The sequence below is a fragment of the Aegilops tauschii genome, chromosome 2 (assembly GCF_002575655.3).
Source record: "Aegilops tauschii subsp. strangulata cultivar AL8/78 chromosome 2, Aet v6.0, whole genome shotgun sequence".
Taxonomy (NCBI): domain Eukaryota; kingdom Viridiplantae; phylum Streptophyta; class Magnoliopsida; order Poales; family Poaceae; genus Aegilops; species Aegilops tauschii.
The window spans coordinates 269,700,575-269,720,634 of record NC_053036.3 but is presented as its reverse complement, the minus strand read 5'-3'; the positions used below and the strand labels follow the sequence as shown (position 1 = coordinate 269,720,634).

The 20,060-nt window shown below is 45.1% G+C and overlaps 1 protein-coding gene across 2 annotated transcripts; it reads right to left on the bottom strand.

Moving 5' to 3' along the window:
- Positions 1-2,995: 2,995 nt before the first annotated feature.
- LOC109768668 (mediator of RNA polymerase II transcription subunit 33A) lies at positions 2,996-19,099 on the bottom strand. 2 transcript variants are annotated; one of them, XM_040398831.3, is made up of 12 exons: positions 18,644-19,099; positions 17,916-18,026; positions 9,050-9,394; positions 7,843-8,153; positions 7,647-7,738; positions 7,237-7,567; positions 6,937-7,147; positions 5,975-6,128; positions 5,697-5,858; positions 4,921-5,593; positions 4,566-4,772; positions 2,996-4,439 (listed from the first exon to the last, which is right to left on the bottom strand). In XM_040398831.3, exons 1-12 carry the CDS (start codon positions 18,934-18,936, stop codon positions 3,325-3,327), a joined length of 4,005 nt encoding a protein of 1,334 aa, XP_040254765.1. In that variant the 5' UTR covers positions 18,937-19,099; the 3' UTR covers positions 2,996-3,324. The 2 variants fall into 2 exon arrangements, with proteins under 2 accessions (XP_040254765.1, XP_020183004.1); XM_020327415.4 differs by having other exon boundaries at positions 5,975-6,089.
- Between the last annotated feature and the right edge of the window lie 961 nt (positions 19,100-20,060).

Genomic DNA, 20,060 nt, shown 5'->3' with positions numbered 1-20,060 from the left:
CGGCCCATCTTCGGCATCAACAACACAAGACCCTCGCGAGGGGCCAAGCCTCGCGAGGCGAACGACGCCAAGACCTCCGGAGGGAGCGGCCTCCCTAGGCTGGCTCCTGAGGAGCGAAGATTCCTATGCAGACGCCCACCTCATGAGGTTAAGGTGACGCAAGCCATGACGACCAAGGCCGGGCGGGCGCCAACAGGCGCAGTACAACAGGTTTCCTCTTTGGTGCTAAACAGGCAAGCGCAGGCGCGGAGTCCTGAGGAATCAGCCAATGGTTTCCATTTCCTTGCTACAAGACCAAGACCGCCAGGACGGCAGGACGGAGGTCATCACCGAGCCCACCACGACGTCACGGCCAGAAGCTTTGCACGCGAAGACCACCTTTCATCAGGATAAGATGTATTGTTTGCCTTCCTTCAAACTTGGCAGTTGTGAGATCCCTTCCCGCCTTCATTTTGAGGGAAGAGGACCAAGGCCACTATAAATATAGCTTAGCCAGCACCATAGAGGGGGACGGAGGGATCAGACCATCCGAACACCCACACCAGCTCACACCAAGAACACACCTCATGAGGCTGTTCTTCCTCTGTACTAGTTCATCCTTGGCCCACTTCGAGGCTAATCCACCACAAAGCAGGAGTAGGGTATTACACCGCAAGGTGGCCCGAACCTGGATAAACTGTCGTGTCCCATTCCTTTCCAGTTCATCGAGCTAGGCCGTGATATCGACGAGTTGGCAGACTGGGGAGATTGAGTTCTTCACACGCACCCCAGAGTTCGAATCTTTCTTGGGTCTGCGGAGCCCCGGATCCGACAGAATCATTGTCACAAAAGACTTGGTTATCTTCATCTTCATTCACTTGCCGGTGCATTGCCACATGCTCAAGGGCTTCCATTTCCTCTTCACTCATGGAGTCGAAGGTACCATCGTCGTTGGCGATCATGGTGTGCCGGTTGGTGCACTCAAAAGTCTTGTGGCCTCGGCCTCCACATGTGAAGCATTTGATGGAACTCGTCTTGATGGTCTCATCGGTTGGAGTAGATGATGATGAAGCTCTCGGCTTGAAGTTTCTTGTTGTAGGAGGACGACTTGAAGATGTCGAAGTTTTCTTGTAGCTTGACTTGTCGCCGTTGCTTGTAGAAGGTTTTGTCGCGGAAGGAGGCATCATGGTCGTGGAAGCTTGATTGTGGGAGCCGTATGACTTGGAAAACAACTTGGCATACTTGTAGTCATCTTGCACTTGTCTCTCTGCCTTGGTAGCTTGATGCACTAGCTCGATGAGGTTTGAGTAAGGTTGGAAGTCGGCAGTCTTCTTGATAGGATGATTGAGTCCATTCACGAAATGTGCCATAGTTTGCTCGTCATCTTCCGTGACATTAGCTCGAATCATGGCAATCTCCATTTCCTTGTAATACTCTTCAACGGTCTTTTGTAAATTCTTGAAGAGGTCGTGGTTATAGTATGTTGGCACAAAGCGCGCTCGTGTGACATCCTTCATTTGATTCCATGTTGTGATGGGTGGTTCACCCCTTGCCGCACGACGCTCGATGACTTGCTCCCACCAAATGAGGACGTAGTCTTGGAACTCAAGGGATGCCATGGCGATATTCTTCTCTTCCTCATAGTTGTGCAAGCGAAAGATCTTGTCGACCTTCAATGCCCATGAAAGGTACTCTTCGGGGTCGTTGCTTCCGGAGAACTTGGGCATGGTGAACTTGAGCTTGTCGTAGCAGTGCTCTTCATTGTGTTGGAGTAGATGGTGATGATGAGGACGCTCTTGCCTTGGAGGAGGATCTTGAGCCGCTTCCTCCTCATGCTCCGCTTGATTGTTTTGTCGTTGAGGTTGAGGAAACACGAGGGGAATCACAAGGGGAAACACTCAAATCAACGAGAACAATCACACATGTGCTAGATCCATGAACACAAAGAGTGATACAAGATTCAAACGCAACAAAGGACGATACAAGAGGCGGTAGTTCTTCCTGATCCGGAGACGAGGTCTTGAATCCACGAGGGGATCTTCCCTTGCGGGGTCTTGAATCCACTTGGGATCTTCTCCGCGGAGGCCTTGGTCTCCAATGAAGTATATGTCAAGTGGATGAGCAATGTTCTCTCTCTCAAATGAGCTAAACTATTGCTAACCCTAGAAAAGTGGAGGAGTCGTTTATATAGGCTAGAGGGAAAAAAGGGTACATGGGCTTCGGCCCAAAACGCACACGCAGGTGGTTGCCTGGATGATCCGGAAACGCACACGCACGTGGTTGTCTAGATGATCTGGGCGGCCGTCCGGATCATGCGGATCGTCCGGATGTGTCGCAACTGTCGAGGGGGGTCCGGATGACCGGGAGATTGTCCGGACATCCGGGTGGTTCCAGATGATCCGAGCGTCGGTCCGGATCGTCCGGCTTCGCGGGGAGGCTTGCTGGTCTCGGGTGCCACTTATCTGGATCGTGCGAGCCGGGGGCCAGATCATCCGGACGACGGTCCGGGTCGTCCGGGCAAGTGCAGACTTGGCCCTTTTCTTCTCCATCTTCACGTTCCTCTTCTCCCTTCGGTTGATCTTGCTATTTGGCTTCTCCATGGCTAACTCCTTGGTGCCTGAGTATGCAAAGTGTCTCCGTTTGAGGTAGTAGCCATGTCTCATGTGTTTTAAAGGAGAATTGTGAGAGGAGAGATGTCACCTTAGTTTCAAGAGCTCTTGCACGTGCAAGACATAGGTCCCATTGACACTTGGTGAGACGATGATAGGTCCATGAAGATGACCTTGGGATGCTCCGCATGAGAAAGGAATGGGAAGGGGAAATGGGAGCATGCGGTGGTGGTTTCACCATGGTGGGCGCCAAACTGCTCAGGGGAGTGGGGCAGGAGTTCGGGCCGAGTTGCCGTTACCCCAAACAGCGGTGGCCGTCCTACATGGCAGCAACCATTCTCAAGATTCGTGCAAAGAAAACGTACGCCGCTCAGCACGTTCGGCCTGAGATGGCTCAAACATGGACGTTCGGCAATTATTGATACTGCTATTTATAAAGCAGGGCAAAAACCTGTTTAGAGAGTGTGCGTCAGTTAATTAGGATCCGATTAGATGAGCTAAATTTTGTAGAGACTAGCTAGATCTTCCAGCGCATGCTTGTGCATAAATGATCTAAATCTTGTAGAGCAGTTACTTCCACGGTCCACAGATAGAGATAGCGGTTAGCAGATGTTATTGGGGTATTAGGGAGAGTAGAACACCTAACAGCATTCCAGAGGCATACACACGATCGTCGTCTGGTTATGTACAGTCAGCAACATCGATGACGAAGAATTACCAGGAACTTCAGAGTCGGTCACCACTCGCTATCCAATATCAACTCTGCGGCAACACCCATTGCCTCCGGTCCACCCCTGCAAAGGATGGCCACGGCAAGCTCCTTCTCTTTCCACTGCCGGAGCCCAATGCTAAGCTTCTTGAGCACCTTGAGGTCGACCTCATGCAACAAGCAGGGGGCGCGGTCCACTACCAGCCCCAGGAAGCCTGAAACGTAGGCTCGCCACAGGGACATGTTGCAGCCTAGAGAGATCTTTCCGTCCAATGCGCTTGCTAGGAACTCCAGGTGCGACCGCATAACCCTCTCTCGACGCCGGGACACTGGTGTCGGGTCGATGCCCCATGCGAACATCCCAGAGTACACTGCAAAGTAGGCAAGTGCATGGCCACCCAACTTGTATACCGTTCCTCCACTGGCTCCTCCTCGGTCCAGATCCTGCGCAGAAAGGAACCAAGAGGGCAACATCTCTTGAAACAGAGACTGGACAAGGGTAGTACCGCCTGATAACCACACGAGTGTCGCTCCAAGTGATGCCGCCACCTTAACTTGTGTCATTGCAGTAGCAAGAGAGATCTTTCCATGTCCCATTGCATACTTGGTCCTCTTTAGCTTGTCCGATCCATGCCTGGACACTGTTGTCTCAGCTATGTCTTTCACCGAAAGCATCAGCAGAGAAAGTATATCTTCTGCAAGTATAGAGCAGTCCTTGATGCACCGGAATATCCGGAGGTAGAGAATTCCTGGTGCAACTGGTGAGAGACCACCAGAGCAATGAGAGCCAAACCCGTGACCCAGAAGGCTAGCAACACCTCCGCAACAGCATAATGATGTTGACGACATGCCAAGAATAGAAGTGAAGCAGCTTCGGAGGAGCTGGACAACTGCATCATTGTTATGGTGGAAGACCGTGCGTGATGCTGAAAAGACTAGAAAATCACTCCATCGCTTGACCTTTTGAGTCCACAGTGCTGCGACAATTGCCATGCTTGGCCAAGGGCAGCTAGCAGCAAGATTCTCTAAAGCTGGACCAGCTAGGTTAAGGAAACGTTCGGATGCCTTGTCAAGCTTGTATGTGATGGTGAGGCTCACAAAAGCAGCCAGTGGCAATGGAAGTCTACCCAAAGTAGTTCCTCCTGTGAAGTGATACAAAACCAGATTAATACTCTCTGCAAACTTACATGTAGCACGATGCATGGTAGGAACACTCCTAGTATGGCATAAATGCATAAGAATTCACTTGAACTGACAGAAATAATAACCTGTGGCAAGTCTTGGAACATCAACGCCAGTAGCAGCTACAATTTTCTTGATATGTTCTTCAACCATGGATAAATTGGCAGCCGGGCTAGGCCAATCTGTTCCATTCATGAATGCAGGTTTCCAAACACCACGTGTCACTTCAGCTGAAAAGTAGCTTACGATTGTTGCAGTAGATGCAGGCAGAAAATCAGCTAGATCTTTGAGACCTGGAAATAAAAAAAGGTAGCATTCAAAAACTGAGATGACCCGATAGGCCATAATAAATAGTGATTATTAAATACTGAAGCTCAACCCGTCACTCTATTTCTCAAACCTGATTGAGAAAGTTGTTGACCTCAGCTGAAAACAACAAACCTGTAGCCAGTTCACGCGGAAATAGTCTTCCATGGGAGCAAGCAGTTAGAGCAGCATCAACCACAAATGGAACAGCTTCTAGTATTTCCCAAGCAGGTAACTGAGGCCAAAGATGTGAACCGTCATCACCAGGACCAGAGGAGTTACTTATGCTGCTACTACCAGATACAGAGCCAATAGATGTACTTCCTTTGTTGGCCTTTCTGAACATCAAGTTGAGAAGGCTGTCTACAATGTTATGTACAGGTGTTCCATGAGCAAGTCCAGAGAGAGGCGAGGCCAGACAAGCTTGGTGCTGCCGGTACCACAATTTCAACTTCGGAAAAGAATCCATAAAAATAGGGTTCTGAGATGATCGACTTGAAGTAACAGGTAATTGCTTCTGGCTGCTTCTACTTTTGGATGAACTGCTGGCAGAAAGAACTTGGGAGTTCCTCAATAACAGAAGATACTCAGGAGTTAGTTGTGAGCCAACTGGAGCACCATCTCCCATTATACAATATTCAAGTGGTGGATGATTAAACTTCCATAGTCTTAACAGAAGAATGAACGCATTTGAGAAGACCGTGTGAGCAGATATTTCCTCCCCTGCTCCCAGCGTCCATGAAACACTTGGGGAAAGACACCCAAAAACTTCACATATCGCCATGAGCACAGTAGCCAGTTCTGGAACCTATTGATTGTTTGGAGCATAAATATATTTCACAATAAAAACGTAAACATAAACTGGCAGCTGGAAGCATCGAAGTCATGGTAAGTAGTCGTATTGATCATACCAAACCATGGAATGAGAAGATTGGAGCATAGTCTACGGGTGATATTCCAGTTAGAATAACATTAAGCATTGGACCATGCTTTATTAACTGGCTCTCTCTACCAGAATAATCAGCAGGATCAGAATGTGAGAGCAATTTAACGACTAAGCGAACTGTATGCTCCTACAAGATAATCACAATGTCAGAAAATTCATAAGTTAAAACAACCATAGGTTTAGTAAGCTAGTCATCATGACTAGGACCAACAAGTCATAGTATGGAAGTGCACAATTACTAACCTGAAAATTCCAACCTCGTAACAAGGTTGCTCCACAGAGAACAGTAGCAGCAGACACCTTATCATCATCTGATCCGTTGACTGCAACTTCAAATAACTTTTCGAGCTCTGCTAAGCTTCCATCAAGTTTATGAGCTTCATTCAGTGATTTATTACTAACAGGAACAGTTTATGAGTCATTGTTTATAAGGCATCCCGCCTTGGACGCTTAGGCGCCTTGCAGTTATGCAGTTTTAGGCGCTTAGGCGGCAAGGCAGTTGGTTGCTTCAGGCGCTTAGGGGCCTTAGGTCACCTTACCGCTTTATAAATAATGTTAAGAGTATCAACTAAATGACATGATTTAATCATACATAGTAATACAATTTACAGCAACACAGAAACAACATAAAGAGCAGCTATTAGCATAGTACATCCAAATAATGAAACCATGCGTCATACTGTTGTTGTAAAACTGGCTAACTTCTTATCTCAAAAAAGAAAAATAAATTGTATTGAACAACACATAAACGATGATCTTGAGTTGTTAAATGTAGCTTTCTTTTTAATGTAACTAGATGATGCCCCGCACATTGTTGCGGGAATGTTTTGCATATATTTTAGTGAGTTTTAGTTGTATGGAACATGAATATTTGGATAATAATATGATAGCTAAAGCTAAAAATACATATGATTTACTGTGTTTGATTATTGTATAGTTGTAAAATATTTATCAAGTATAAATAGCATAATAGAATGCATGTTTCAATGTTGAGGTGGGGTTTTTCTGTGCATGATTGAATGTTGAGGTGGGCCTTCTCCCATGCATGTTGCATGCCAAGGTGGCATGCTTGCATGTGGACAGAAATAGGTTAGTGGGGGCTAGCTATTTAGATATAGAAGATTGGTGACATCTCTTGTGGAAGATGCCATCCAAATGCATGAAACGTTACGTTCGTTTCTTTTCATTAGAGAAGAAGTGCACACCTTGAAGCAGGACTTGAGACCAACACACTAACCAGTGACTGAGTTAATGGTGTACCCTTCATGAAGGCCGCCCACCCAGCAAGTTGGCTAGGAATTGCATGAGACATGGAGTTGACATGACCATTAATATAACCAGGCCAATAGTAAGCTGACGTATCCAATAAGTTTCTTGAGATACATGACTCCACAATCAAGTGCCTCATGTTTCCAGCTGATCAAAATTAAAATAAGTTTGCCAATTACTTAAAATATATGTATTTGAATAAAAAAAGAGTAACCAAGTACAATAATTTAGCATACTTTCATTGATACTTTCCATGTAGCCGCTGCTACTGTTAATTCCTGAAACAAGCATTGCAGCTTTGGAAGCAGCCTGATTAGCTGCCGAGATGATACATGGAGGAGGAACAAGCAGACTTTCGTAATCACCAAGAGCCTGTAAGCTTAACATCAATTCCTTACGCAGATCATCAGTTGCTGTTTTTTGTTTCCAGTGACTGCTGAGGTCAGTTTCACCACAACGTGAATCTGCTTCTTCAATTATGTCAGCAACTGCAAGTGTTGCAATAGACAAAAGCATGCATAGTCGTGTTTCAAGGTGAGGCACAGGACCTTCAATCGGTTCTCGTTCCTGTTTGTTTTACAGGATCAAATATTAGAATATGAAAGGTTGTTTCAATGATTAAACAAGATGAAGAGTGAAGACTCGCCCTTTGTACAAGGCGAACTGATGCTATCCAAAGGGCCATGAATGCATCATGCCAGCTGGATCTATTGACTGCTTGAAGTGCCTTGACCAAACCTGCAAACCACTATTAAATTATAAAAGTAGCAGTGAAAAGCAAAATTATGAGAAGAAAGTTACGATTCAATACAACCAAGGATTTCATAATTTAATGTATTTACCACTTAAAATCTCAATGGAATTTGTGGCAGCAATTGAGCCATCAAGGCAATCCTCAAGATACATATCGATAGGAGTCCATAGTGCAGAATAACTACCACCAAGGCAATGTCCATTTGGAGAAGATAGAGGGTTAGAAGCCACCATGGGGTGGAATTTTTTGTGCAAACTATGTTTATTTTCGCCATGGACATTGTGGTCATCTAGAATCAACTGCTGAAATGCTACCAAGGACATCGTCGAAGCTTGTAAGGTGGATGAGTTTGCCACAAGTAATCGTAACCGATAAGTGAATAGTCCCCACTGAGTTTGCCTGAAACATTAAATTTTTGTCAACAATGATATGTAACACAACTTGCTACTCCCTCTGTCTCATAATATAAGAACGTTTTTGACACTAGTGTAGTGTCAAAAACGTTCTTATAGTATGGGACGGAGGGAGTACATTATTGCAAAAACAGTAGGTTCGACTGGTTGTTTTGTGTAAGTAAGAACAATTTACATAAACAATGAATGCTTCTATACAAGCCTGCATAGGGATAATGGCTCACCTTAGCTTATTCTACAGACTAATTCTAAACATCTGAGCAACTCCAACTGAAACACTAAATGTTATTCTGAAGTCTGAACAATCAACTCCAACTGCGATACTAAATGTTTGCATGCACCCATACTGTTTACACCAGACTCTTCGCCGTTACTGAAGGTACAGCCAAAGTTGCTAATGCATAGAATCCCAATGATTCTAGAGCATTAGCTCAATGTTACGATGGCAATATTGAAAAAAAAAACTAATACATTCCATGAATACTTTTATATTTTAGCTGTCTATTGCACAAGGTTGTGCTGGTTTAGAAGGCGAGTCTAGCCCACTTGGTTCGGATAATGGATTTACAAATCCACCACCTAGGTTTTAAGTTCAAACAGATGTGTATTTAGGTTCCTATTCATATGGCTGGGATTTCCCTTACAGTTTTCTTACAAAAAGAAAAAAAAGGTGTGCAGAAACTTCACTTTGAGAGCTTCAGACCATTAGAATTAACTATTTGGATTGCAGATGCATTTAAGATAGCCAGGTTATTAATTGGAACGGAAGTGGTTTTCAATTGATCACTCAAACCAAGAAAAAAAGTTTACAGTCTCTTGGTGATAGGGAAAAAATAGCTGAAATAACTCAGTAAAAGAGCACGTAAAGTTCAAAAGCCATACATGTTTTCGCGTGCCAATGAGAGGATGCGAGTAATTACTTTATTGTGAAGAAGATGTCCAATAAGCTCTATAGTTATCACACTATTCATCCTCTGTAATTTCTCAATTTTCTCTGGCTTTTGTTCCGAAAAAGAAACTTCAAATGCACTAATATCTTGAGGCCTAGTTGGCCATTGAGCTTTCTTTTCTGGGGTTAACTCTAGCAGACTCTCATCATCTAATGCGGTATCAACCAATTGCCATAAAATGCAAAGGACAAATTCAACAATAAAGACTCCTGGTTCACATGCTGAAAAGCCAAATATCTGGGAGAGGTTAAGGTTATCATCTATTAACTGCCTGATCCTGCAAAATAACGGAGAAAGCATTAACAAACTTCCCTTATATTGCCCCCGCAACTGTTTTCCCTTAAAGACGGGATTTATTTACCACAGAGGTATATGATACGGCTACAGGAATAAATTGAGTAATATAGGTACATGCAAGGCATAAACATAGAATACTAAGTTGCTAACAGACTATATGCATCACCAGACAGACTTACAAACAATATGAAAAAACTATATACATTGAACAAACAACACAAAGAATAACTGAAGAATACAATAACAAAGGAAACTTGTGGAGCACCAATTCTGAAGGAAATGGCACTTAACCAATTTAACAGAATAGATTATGTTTGTAGTAATGGCTCCGACCCTACTCGAGGTCCCACCCCCTATCCAACATGGCATGCCACATGGGCGGTCAGCAAAAGTCAAGGCCAGTCAACCCAAGTCAAGGAGCTCAACAATAGTCCAAGCAAGCCACCCCGATCAGCGAAAATCGAATCAAGTCTTCGTGGTCAACAAGTCAAAGGAAGAAGAGCTCATAAAAGAACAAGTCAAAGATGGAAGCAAAGGAGTAAAGAGGCCCAAGCCCAAGCAAGAGGGGCCCCTCGCCACTAGTTGAGAAGGTCTAGTAGCTTTTTGCTTGGGATTTGTTTAGTTAAAAGTTAGCCTTTGCAACTTCGTGTACTTCGTCTGTGTCCAACGATCAGGCCAAGACCGCTTACGGATCCCCACCTTTATCAATACTTCATATGTATTCGCAATATTCAGATTGCTTTATCATATTCTTGCTTGTGGTCAGGCTGATCGTGCTTCTAGCATCGTCAATAACCTCAGAAGATTGGTTTAGCGATTGCTAAGGCGCAACGCCGTGCACGTTTGTAGTCGGATCGTCAAAGTCGACTCCACCAAATCGATAGTTATCATCTCATCGAAAGATCGGGACACCCTCGCCCCTCGCCTCTATCACTAGTGCAGCCCTACTAGTGTGCTATCCACGCCACTGGTATGCCGGGTCAAGCGGTGTGACCAGGGAAAAGTTACTAGTGGCACTAATAACAACAAACACCACTAGTACTTAACTTAGTAGTGGAGTTTGCCTCTTAACTCAACGCCACCAGTAACGTGAGTCGGGCCTGCTTCGAGGAGCCCCTTAATAGTGGCATCGGGAAAAAGGGCCGCACCACTAGTATGCAGAACAGTAGTGGCGCGTGCATTTAGACCAAGCGCCACTACAGCATTTAGGTCCCCCTTGGTTGTTGAGCTTCTGGGTCCCGCTTGCTAGTGGCGTGAGATCTACTTCCTGTCCGCATTCTTATGGCACATCTGTTGGTCCATGTCAATGATATCATCAACCTGGGACCGGTATACCTGCACAACATGTTCCCTCTCGAAAGGATGAATGGGTTCGTCAAGGGATACGTTCGTAACAGGGCCCATCTAGATGGAAGCATCATGCAGGCCAAGGAGTGTGTGCGTTCTTTGGTGTCAACAAATCTATTGGTTTGCCTGTAAATAAGCACGCTGACAGGCTCGAAGGATTCGATCACCCACTTCTAAGGGATTTGCATATGTACCCTGATAACCGACACGAAGACTACATCAGAATGCATACAGTGCGTTACAACATATAAAAGTGGTCAATGGTTGGTTGGGCTCGCACAAAAGCACAATAAGGAAAAAGTACGATAACCTTGGGCAGCCAAAGAATGAGGACCAAATTATAAGAGAAAACTTCACCTTCGCGGCTTGGTTCAAAGACTGCATTAGGAACAAGCCATTGCCAGCGAGTGATGCAAGAACAAAGATCATCTTCGCCTTGGCACATGGCCCCACATGCAATATCATGACCTATCAAGCATATGATATCAACGGATACACATTCTATATGGAAGCCAAAGACAAGGATAGTGAAGACTTGGGGGTGACGATGGAGTCCTTTACCGGTAATGTAAGAGGAGATCTGGGAACTTGACTAGTCGGGAGAGTACAAGGTCCCCATGTTCCATGTCAAATGGGCGAAGAGTGCCCTGCACAAAGACCGCTATTCTCTACTTCCCATTGGAGTGTACATATATTAGATATGGGATAGGTCTGTTCTGATCAACCTGCAGCAGGAAAGCTAGCACATTTACCTCAATCTATTTCCCTTGTGGATCACGTTGCACTACCAATAAGTTTGATGACCTACCTTTTGTTTGGAGTAAGGCCAAGTGGTAAGGCATCAATTTTTGGTATCGGCATGCAAAGGTTCGAATCCTTTTACTCTAGATTATGAATATACCCCCAGCGGAGCCTATTGAGACAAATGTGAAAGGAATCACCGTCCAAAATGAGCCATGGGTATTAGCTAAGGATGTGGCTCGATGCTTCTACATAACCGACCCGATAAGGCCGAGCTATGTTGTCATGAGGAGAGGCAAAAGGAGCATTATCGGAATGGATGGGGTTAGTCAGGAGGAAGACTTTGACCAATTTGACAACCTAGCGGAAGAAGGCGATGGTACAAAATGGATCCCTAGGAGGAGTAGAACTACGTTACCTTAGACTGGTGGTCCCTTCAAAAGAAAGGGTCAGAACACGGGGCTAAAGTACACAAAAGACCAAGATTGAGAAGATTGTCAAGCGACGTTAAGAAACTATATTATCACACTATTGTATCCCTTTGTATCCGGACTTAACTAAACATATTTGTATCAGATCAATCTTGGTATACATACTGTTGAGAAGATTGTCAAACGGTGTGTGTCCCTTTAAATTTGTATTCAGACGTAAACGTATATTTGCATCCGATCGATCTTGGTATGCATATATACATCAAGTTGTATCTTTTTTTGAAATCCAAATACGTAGAAATACATTTAATGACCGACAAATAGGAAAACTAACCCTAAATAGTACAAAAGTTCTAAAGGATACCAATGGCGCGCCAATTGATGACGAATGTTACTAACAAGTGTACTTGTGGTGTTGAATATAAAGGGCACACAAATGATGTGTTTATTGCATTTATTTCTAAAGAAATAGTAAACCTACCCTAAATTTTCCCAAATTTCTATATGCAACTTAAAATGGTGCATATTCCATGTAAACAGAAATTCAAAGTCAAATGAGAAGCAAATCTATCGGCTCTCTCTAAAACCTGACATTTTCACTTGAAAACAACAATTCTTTCCCAGATATCCATCGGTTTCTAAGCAACTGAGATCAAAACTTATATGTAACTCTCAAAAATTTATCACAGCATCTATAAGTCATATAATGACACCATACGAAGTTTCAGATTTTTAAACACCAATAATATCCTAAATACACTAAAACACCAATAGCTTACTAGTGGCGCGAGCTTACTTGTTACTAGTGGCGTTGTCCCTCTTTCCCTAGCAACTAGTAAATTACCTCATATATGAACCAATGCACACGGGACTTAGGTGAAAAATCACTAAATCGACCGCACGGTCCCCAAATACGTGTGTGTTAGCTCCGCCGCCAGCTGTGGATCCGACCATACTCCCTCACCACCGGCTATGGTTTTAATATGATGTGATATTAAACCAGACATCGAACCGACGTTCTACATGCTTTGTGTGTGATTTTTAAGCGATCGAGCCAAGGCAACAATTTGTTGCTCGCGATGAATTTCACGCTATGTCTTTTCAGAGAATATATATGAGTGCCGACGTTAAGTGTTTTGTCAAATTTTTGGCACATCATATGGCCAACTTTTTGCAAAGGTCAGTGCCAAAATTTCTATTGAATTTTATAGCTATTTTTAAGTAATTCTTTTGATTTCCTACATATTTTAAAGTAATTATATGGATTCTATATAGAATTAACGTTTTCCCAACGATTTAACATGTAGGTTGAAAATCTCCGAAGACAGCCGTCGCCACGGCCTCTTCTTCGTGAATGACACATACGAACGACAAAGACATAGCTCCGTCGTCACGTAATGATGGTCTAGACAACCTGAGCCCATTTACGGATTGGCAGGAATACAGAACTAGTGGTCATGGTAGGTCCGGCGCCAGAACTAATGATCATGATGGGTTCCACGCCGACACCAATTGTCCTAAAGATGCGACCAATCACAACGAAGGGACCAGCCAGGGGGACCATGTTGGACAACCCAAGAGGCAGCGGCCTAGGTCCCGAAACAAACTTGGCACTGATAGGATTGTGGTCACTAAAGTGGAGATTAAGGGTCTTCTTAGTAGTCCCCAAAAGGCCACACGCCATTACACCAATGCCCTAGGTTGCATCCTACGCAAAATCATGAGCATCAACGAATTCAACCTCGGGTCGAAAGCCAATGAGGGTGTGCGGAATCTCCTCATATCGAAGTTGCACACCGGATTCAAATTCCCGGACGAGTATCTAGTGTATAACACTAATAAACAATGAAGCCATCAGAAAGTTTTTGCACATGTTGAATAATTGGAAATCAGTGGTCAAAAGGCCAGTCAACACAAGTCAACGAGGGCAATGGTAGTTCAATGGGTCAAAGCAAACCACCCCGGTCAGCGAAAAACCAAGAAAGTATGTGTGGTCAACAAGTCAACGGAAGAAGAGCTCATAAAAGAATAGGTCAAAGATGGAGGCGAAGGAGCGAAGAGGCACAAGCCCAAGCAAGAAGGCATTCATATAGTGGAGGGAATCACCCCCTAGTGGACCTCCATCCTCCTCCCCCTCCTAACCCAACTAGAGGAACATGGGCCAAAGGACAGAAGATTACCTTAGTTCTACCCTCCCACCTTCTCTTTTCAAGGGTAGCCTTGATCATTTGTCAATGACCCCTAGGCTAGATAATGCCCCACATGGGCATGTAAATCACTCACTGCCAGCTTGAATGAATTCAAGAGGGTCACTCTCTCTTCTCCCCTTCTAGCTCTCCCCGGCGAGCTAGCAAGGCTGAGAATAGAGGTTTGAGGAACCTAGTAAGGCTCGGACTAGTTGGGACTCCAAAAGTGGAGACACTTCGAGTGTTTGGTGTGGTGCGGAGCACCCCATGGACATCACCATGGATTCTACACCAACACCTACACCTCCAAGTGGACCTTTGACAAGAGCTTGTGCACGTGCTATTGAATCCGAGGTAAACTCACTCCTCTTTGAAATCCCTTTACATTCAAATGAGACATGGTTACTACCTAAAGTCGGAATGCTAAATGCCATTAGGTGTGACGAAATCAAGCATGGAGAAGCCTGGAATGAAGGCCAGGCTATCATGGAGAAGGAAAGAGTCTCAAGGGAGAATGAGCAACACATGGAGGCAAGGCTGGCTAAAACTGCCAGGTCAGACAATGGGTAGGAATACCCGACCCAACCTTCAACCTAGCATCCGACCCTTGACATACGTTATGTCTTCGGGTCAGATGCTCCAACATAATCTACGACCCTATGTCTGACCCATGGAGGCAAGGCTGGCTAAAACTGCCAGGTCAAACAATGGGTCGGAATACCCGACCCAACCTTCAACCTAGCATCCGACCCTTGACATACGTTATGTCTTCGGGTCAGATGCTCCAACATAATCTACGACCCTATGTCTGACCCATGTCGAAACATCCAACCTGCCTGCGCGCAGAATGGTGGGGCTAATGACCCTTGTACCCCTAGCCCGTCCCTTACCTCCTGCCACCTATATATTTTGTACCTCTTGCATGTTTTAGGGTTAGCAAAGTATATTAGACAAACTAAAAGAAGGCTCCGCTCATCTATCCTCTCCATTGGAGATCAAGACCTCCAGTGGAGAAGAATCCCAAGGGATTATCAAGACATCCATCTTCCCCTTGTAGATTTGGAGAAGACTACCCCCAACACCTCATCTCCCCTAATGGATTTGGGAATAACTTACCTTGTTACTTGTTTCCCTTCTTGCTTATGGATCTAGTGGTATTACTTGTATGGTTTGCCTAGAGAGTGGATGTGTGATTGGGATCTTCTCTCGAGTGTTCTTCCTTGTGTTCATCTTCCTCCACCTCCAAGTTATGAAAGATTAGGCCACAAGGGCTTTGCCCTCCATCACCGTGCGTCGGGCACTACCCTTACCACTTTAGTGAGTCGTCGGACTCCGGAAATGGTGGCACTCAAGTGTCGCATGCCCCGGGCACCACTCTCGACAACCTTCCTCATAGGACGTAGGTCGCGCTCCAACGAGGCGACTAAACCTATTTAAAAAAACTTTGTTGTGGCACTTTATCAAATGTACGGCAACCTTCATTGTAAGGCCGTTGTACACACCCTCACCAACTCATACTAACTGTTATGGATGCAACTTATCTCTACTGCATAGCCCATAGGGCATATATATTACACAAGACTTGGGGTACAAGGAAACGAAACATAGCCTAATAGGACTCCTAGACCTAATACTCCTTAACAACGCCCCCCCCCCCCCCGGCGCGCAAATGTGAAGCGTGTGCAATAGCATTGCATTCGGAGAAGTGTGTCACTACAAAAAAAATCCAAACTCCGTGTCTTGAGTGTCGTCGTAGCATGTAGAGTCTTCAGAACCTGTCAGGTCAAGCGAAAGGAGATAACAAAGAAGATGGCGCACCAAAAGAAGAAATCACATCAATACAAGATACAAGGCAAGTATCAGAAGATGGGTTGTCAAAAGAAGATGACACGTCAAGAGAATGGAGCATTGCGCAAAAAAGCATAGCCCAAGAAAACCGGTGGTGAAAGAAACTCGGCGTCAAGAGAATGGGCGCATATCAATAATGCAAAAGAGGTCACCAAAATCCTATAGAAAGGACAGGGACCAGAAAAAGGGCTAACGGACAAAGGTATGGTGGAGGGCAAGGAACCTGCGGGGTGGCGGGCGGGAAGCAGCGGGCAGATGGACACAACGCGGATCACACAGGCAGCTAAGTGGACGCGCGGTTATCACATAGGCACAGGCCGCGCAAATTGAGTGATGCGGGCGGGCGGGGTGAGAGAGCAGCGGCAGCCGACGGGATAGAAGAAAACAATGAATCCGGCGAAGAAGACAACAACGGCGGCGGCGCAACAGACTGGATTAGGAGCATGAGTTGCACGTGCGGAAAAAAACTAGGGCTCTAATACCATGTTATGGATGCAACTTGTCTCTATTGCATAGCTAGTGCGGAGCACCCCATGGACATCACCACGGATACTACACCAACACCTACACCACAAAGTGGACCCTTGACAAGAGCTCGCGCACGTGCCACCGAAAGCAAGGTGAACTCACTCCTCTTCGAGCTCCATATGCAATTAGATGAGACTTGGCTACTACTCCCTCTGTAAAGAAATAAAGTGATCTAAACGCTCTTATATTTCTTTATGGATGGGGAACCTCACAAAGAGACTATGTCATTAGGTACATTGATGAACATCACAAAGAAGCGAGGAAGGTGCACCAAGTCCATGAAGAGGAGCAAGAAGAACGCACGGAAGACGGCGCCTAGCAGCTGAACAAGATGAGCTGCTCTCTGGACACCCTGTGCCAACAGGCCCCCATACCCCTTGCACACGGGGCATCCAGAAGCTCTCTGGACACCCCGTGCCCATGAGTTCTTGGACCCCATGCGCACAGGGCACCACTACAACCACTGGACACCCGTGCGCACGGGCCTTGTACCGTGCCCACGGGACCCGTGGGCACAGGCCCTTTACCACATGGACACGGGCCCTGCATGCGTGTAGTGATGGGAATTGACCCTTGTACCCCTCATCTAATCCCCTACCTCCAGCCACCTATATATTTCATATCTCTCTCACAATTTAGGGTTAGTAAAGTATACCCAAGGATATTGAGAGAGCTTTGCTCCTTGTACCCCTCCTAGAGGAACAAGACCTCCATCTAGGAGAAGGATCTCTCTAGATCTCAAGACCTCCATCTTGGAGAAGGATTTCATCATAGATCATCAAGACCTCCTAAGGGAGAAGGAATCTCTCTAGATCATCAAGCCCCCACCTTCACTTGTGGGTTTGGGAAGAACTACCCTAGCTAAACTCTCTTAGTTGATTGTGGATCTTGTTACCTTGTGTGGATTTGTGGAAAGAGTGCATGTGTGAGTGTTTGTTTCCCTTGTGTTCTTGTTATTCTCTTGGTCCACCTTGTTTCCCTTGTGTTCTTGTTATTCTCTTGGTCCACCTCCAAGTGTGGAAGACCGGGCCACCTAGGGCTTTGCCCTACATCGATAGCCCATGGGGCGTATATATATTACATAGACTTGGAAAGGAAACATAGCCTAATAGGCCTCATAGACCTAATACTAATAATCCTTAACACTAACCACCTTACAAGAGGCACCCCCTTTCAATATTTGATTCCATAACATCAACAGATTATACGCATTTTGAAGAACACATTCTTGCAAATCCTCAAGGACATGCTCAGTCTGGATGTGTACAGTATAATGCATAAAGGTTGAAGACTGGTATACATTCAAATTATAAGTACTTCATACCCAAATATACATATGCTTCTGGTGTAATTTCAAAACTTACTAACACAAAATTGTATTAACTAAATATAGCATGCAGTGACTGTGGGATAAGGTTACTTGTTGGAATTTGCCGCTTTCATCTGAAAACATAATTTGAATCCATGTCTCCGCAAGAGCTCCAAATAAAGTCGATACGCTGTTGGCCTTGCCACCCGTTGAGGAATGACCCTTCAAGGAGGAGGAACACAGTGAACCCATCAATATAATACTTGCAAACAGTCTATTTCTGTCATTCAACATTCGCTGGCAAAATTGGAGAAATTAACACGTGCTTGATTTTGCTCCTTTTATCTAAGTACTCAGAACTTTAGCAAAAAAAAGTGAGTGCTCTGAAACACAAGTTATTTTCTGGTATAATTCAGCTAATATGAACTTGAACGGTGAGTATTGATTAGAGAGGCAAGACAGTACATCTGCCTCTACTCATCCACAGATGTACCCTGTGCATTTTCGTCGCACGGCAAAAAAAAATCTACTCCCTCCAATCTGAATTAAATGACGCAACCTCTATACAATGTCCATTTTCATTGTATATATGGTCAATTAATTTGGATCGGAGGGGGTAACATTTTTGGGGAACGATATCACCTGCCTACAATAAGTACGGCAAATAAAGTTTTCTTCCATTTCCACGTCTAACTCCAGCCATTCGGATGTCCAAGAGAAATTCCTAGATCCGAACTAGCATTGTTTCGGTCGCGATTCGCAAAATGGCAGATTCCATCAGACACCACGCAGGGACCACAAGCGCATTCGCCTCTCCTACCACCCTGCACTGTATGTACCTTGAGGAGAGGAGCGTGAGGAGGAGCGCCGGTGACGCGAGGCGCGCGGCGAGGGCAGCCTCGGCGTACTTCCACGCCGCGGCGGGGGCGGCGCCGCTGCTTTCCCCAGAGAGGACCACGCGCGCCAGCATTTCGGCCAGCCCCGCCGAAAACTGTACGTCCCCTCTTTCCCCCGCGGCTGCCGCCGCTGTGGCCACCCGCGCCGCCCACTCATTCGGCGGGAGCGCCTCCGCTTGCGCCGCCTTGGTGTACTCCCCGGCCCATTCAACCCACGGCGAGGACAACGACGCCATGTTGAACGGCGGGCCCCGCCTCCTCGCCCTCGGCTGCGGCGAAGCGGCTTATTCTCGCCGGGGTGGTGGCTTCGTTCGCCGTCGCCAATGTAGTAGGCGCGGTGATAGCAGAAAAGGGGTATACGTGGAATGTTGGCCGTGGTGTTTGTTTGTTGGTGTACCCACTTCGCCCACCGCACCTCGAATGAGTCTACTTTAATATGTAATTGTCCGTGCGATTGCTACGGATCCCCTTTATTTATTTTTGACTAGTAGTAATAACGCAATGCATGTTAAAATTATGTAGGATATTAGTTGCACGTTATATTAGGTAAGATAGCACATATGTCCGTACGTTGCAACGGGAGAATTAATTGATGTGTCCACCGAAATAACCATACTAATGGCCCAACAACATCTGGTGCCAGCGAAAATTCATATAAGTAGTACTACATTAAGAAGCATGCTACACATACAATACTTTTGGTGTGGTTTTTGTACGACGATTTTGATCTTAAAGAACCTGATTTTCAATTTTTCATACAAAGCCATTATTTTTTAAGTTGAAGCAATGCTTGAAATTTGCATCAAGTTGTAAAAAAATCTTAATAAAAGGGTTTTGTTGAACGTGTTTTGGGCCATCTCTTCGTACGCTTGAAGATCAATAAAAGAATGTCTACGCCTGAGCGAAACGACCCTAATTTGTTGCATGCCAAAAAAACGAAGCCGAATGATGGACGTCTTTTTCTTTTCTGTTTTTATTCTTTACGTATGAAAAAACGGGAGTAAGAAACGTACGTTATATATATATATAGGTATAGAAAAGAAAAGTACTAAGTAAGTGTGCACCATAAACACAATTTAAAAAATTACTAACATGTGAGATAATATCATATTTAGAATCTACACATTTTTTTGAGCGATTTTCATATATAAAATGCTAGATTTGGAGTTAGCGTTTGAAAGATAGGAATATTTCAAAAAATACTTGAATCTATAAAAAAATGAGCTGGGGAAAGGCAGAAAAATGGGACAAAGCTAGGGATCAAACCCAAGTCTCCCCGCTGGGAGAGGTGTGCCCTAGCCAGTCGGGTGGTTGTGTGGTTTTTAGCAATATGAGGGCCTAGCTGTATATAAAAGCAACC

What these genes read in the sequence shown, in the direction of transcription:
- LOC109768668 (XM_040398831.3), bottom strand. Translation starts at nt 18,936, where the DNA reads ATGGCGTCGTTGTCCTCGCCGTGGGTTGAATGGGCCGGGGAGTACACC. An exon ending in CTCACGCTCCTCTCCTCAAG is followed by an intron (nt 18,027 to 18,643) that starts GTACATACAGTG and finishes TCCTCCTTGAAG; the next exon opens with GGTCATTCCTCAACGGGTGG. An exon ending in TGTTCCAAGACTTGCCACAG is followed by an intron (nt 4,440 to 4,565) that starts GTTATTATTTCT and finishes ATCACTTCACAG; the next exon opens with GAGGAACTACTTTGGGTAGA.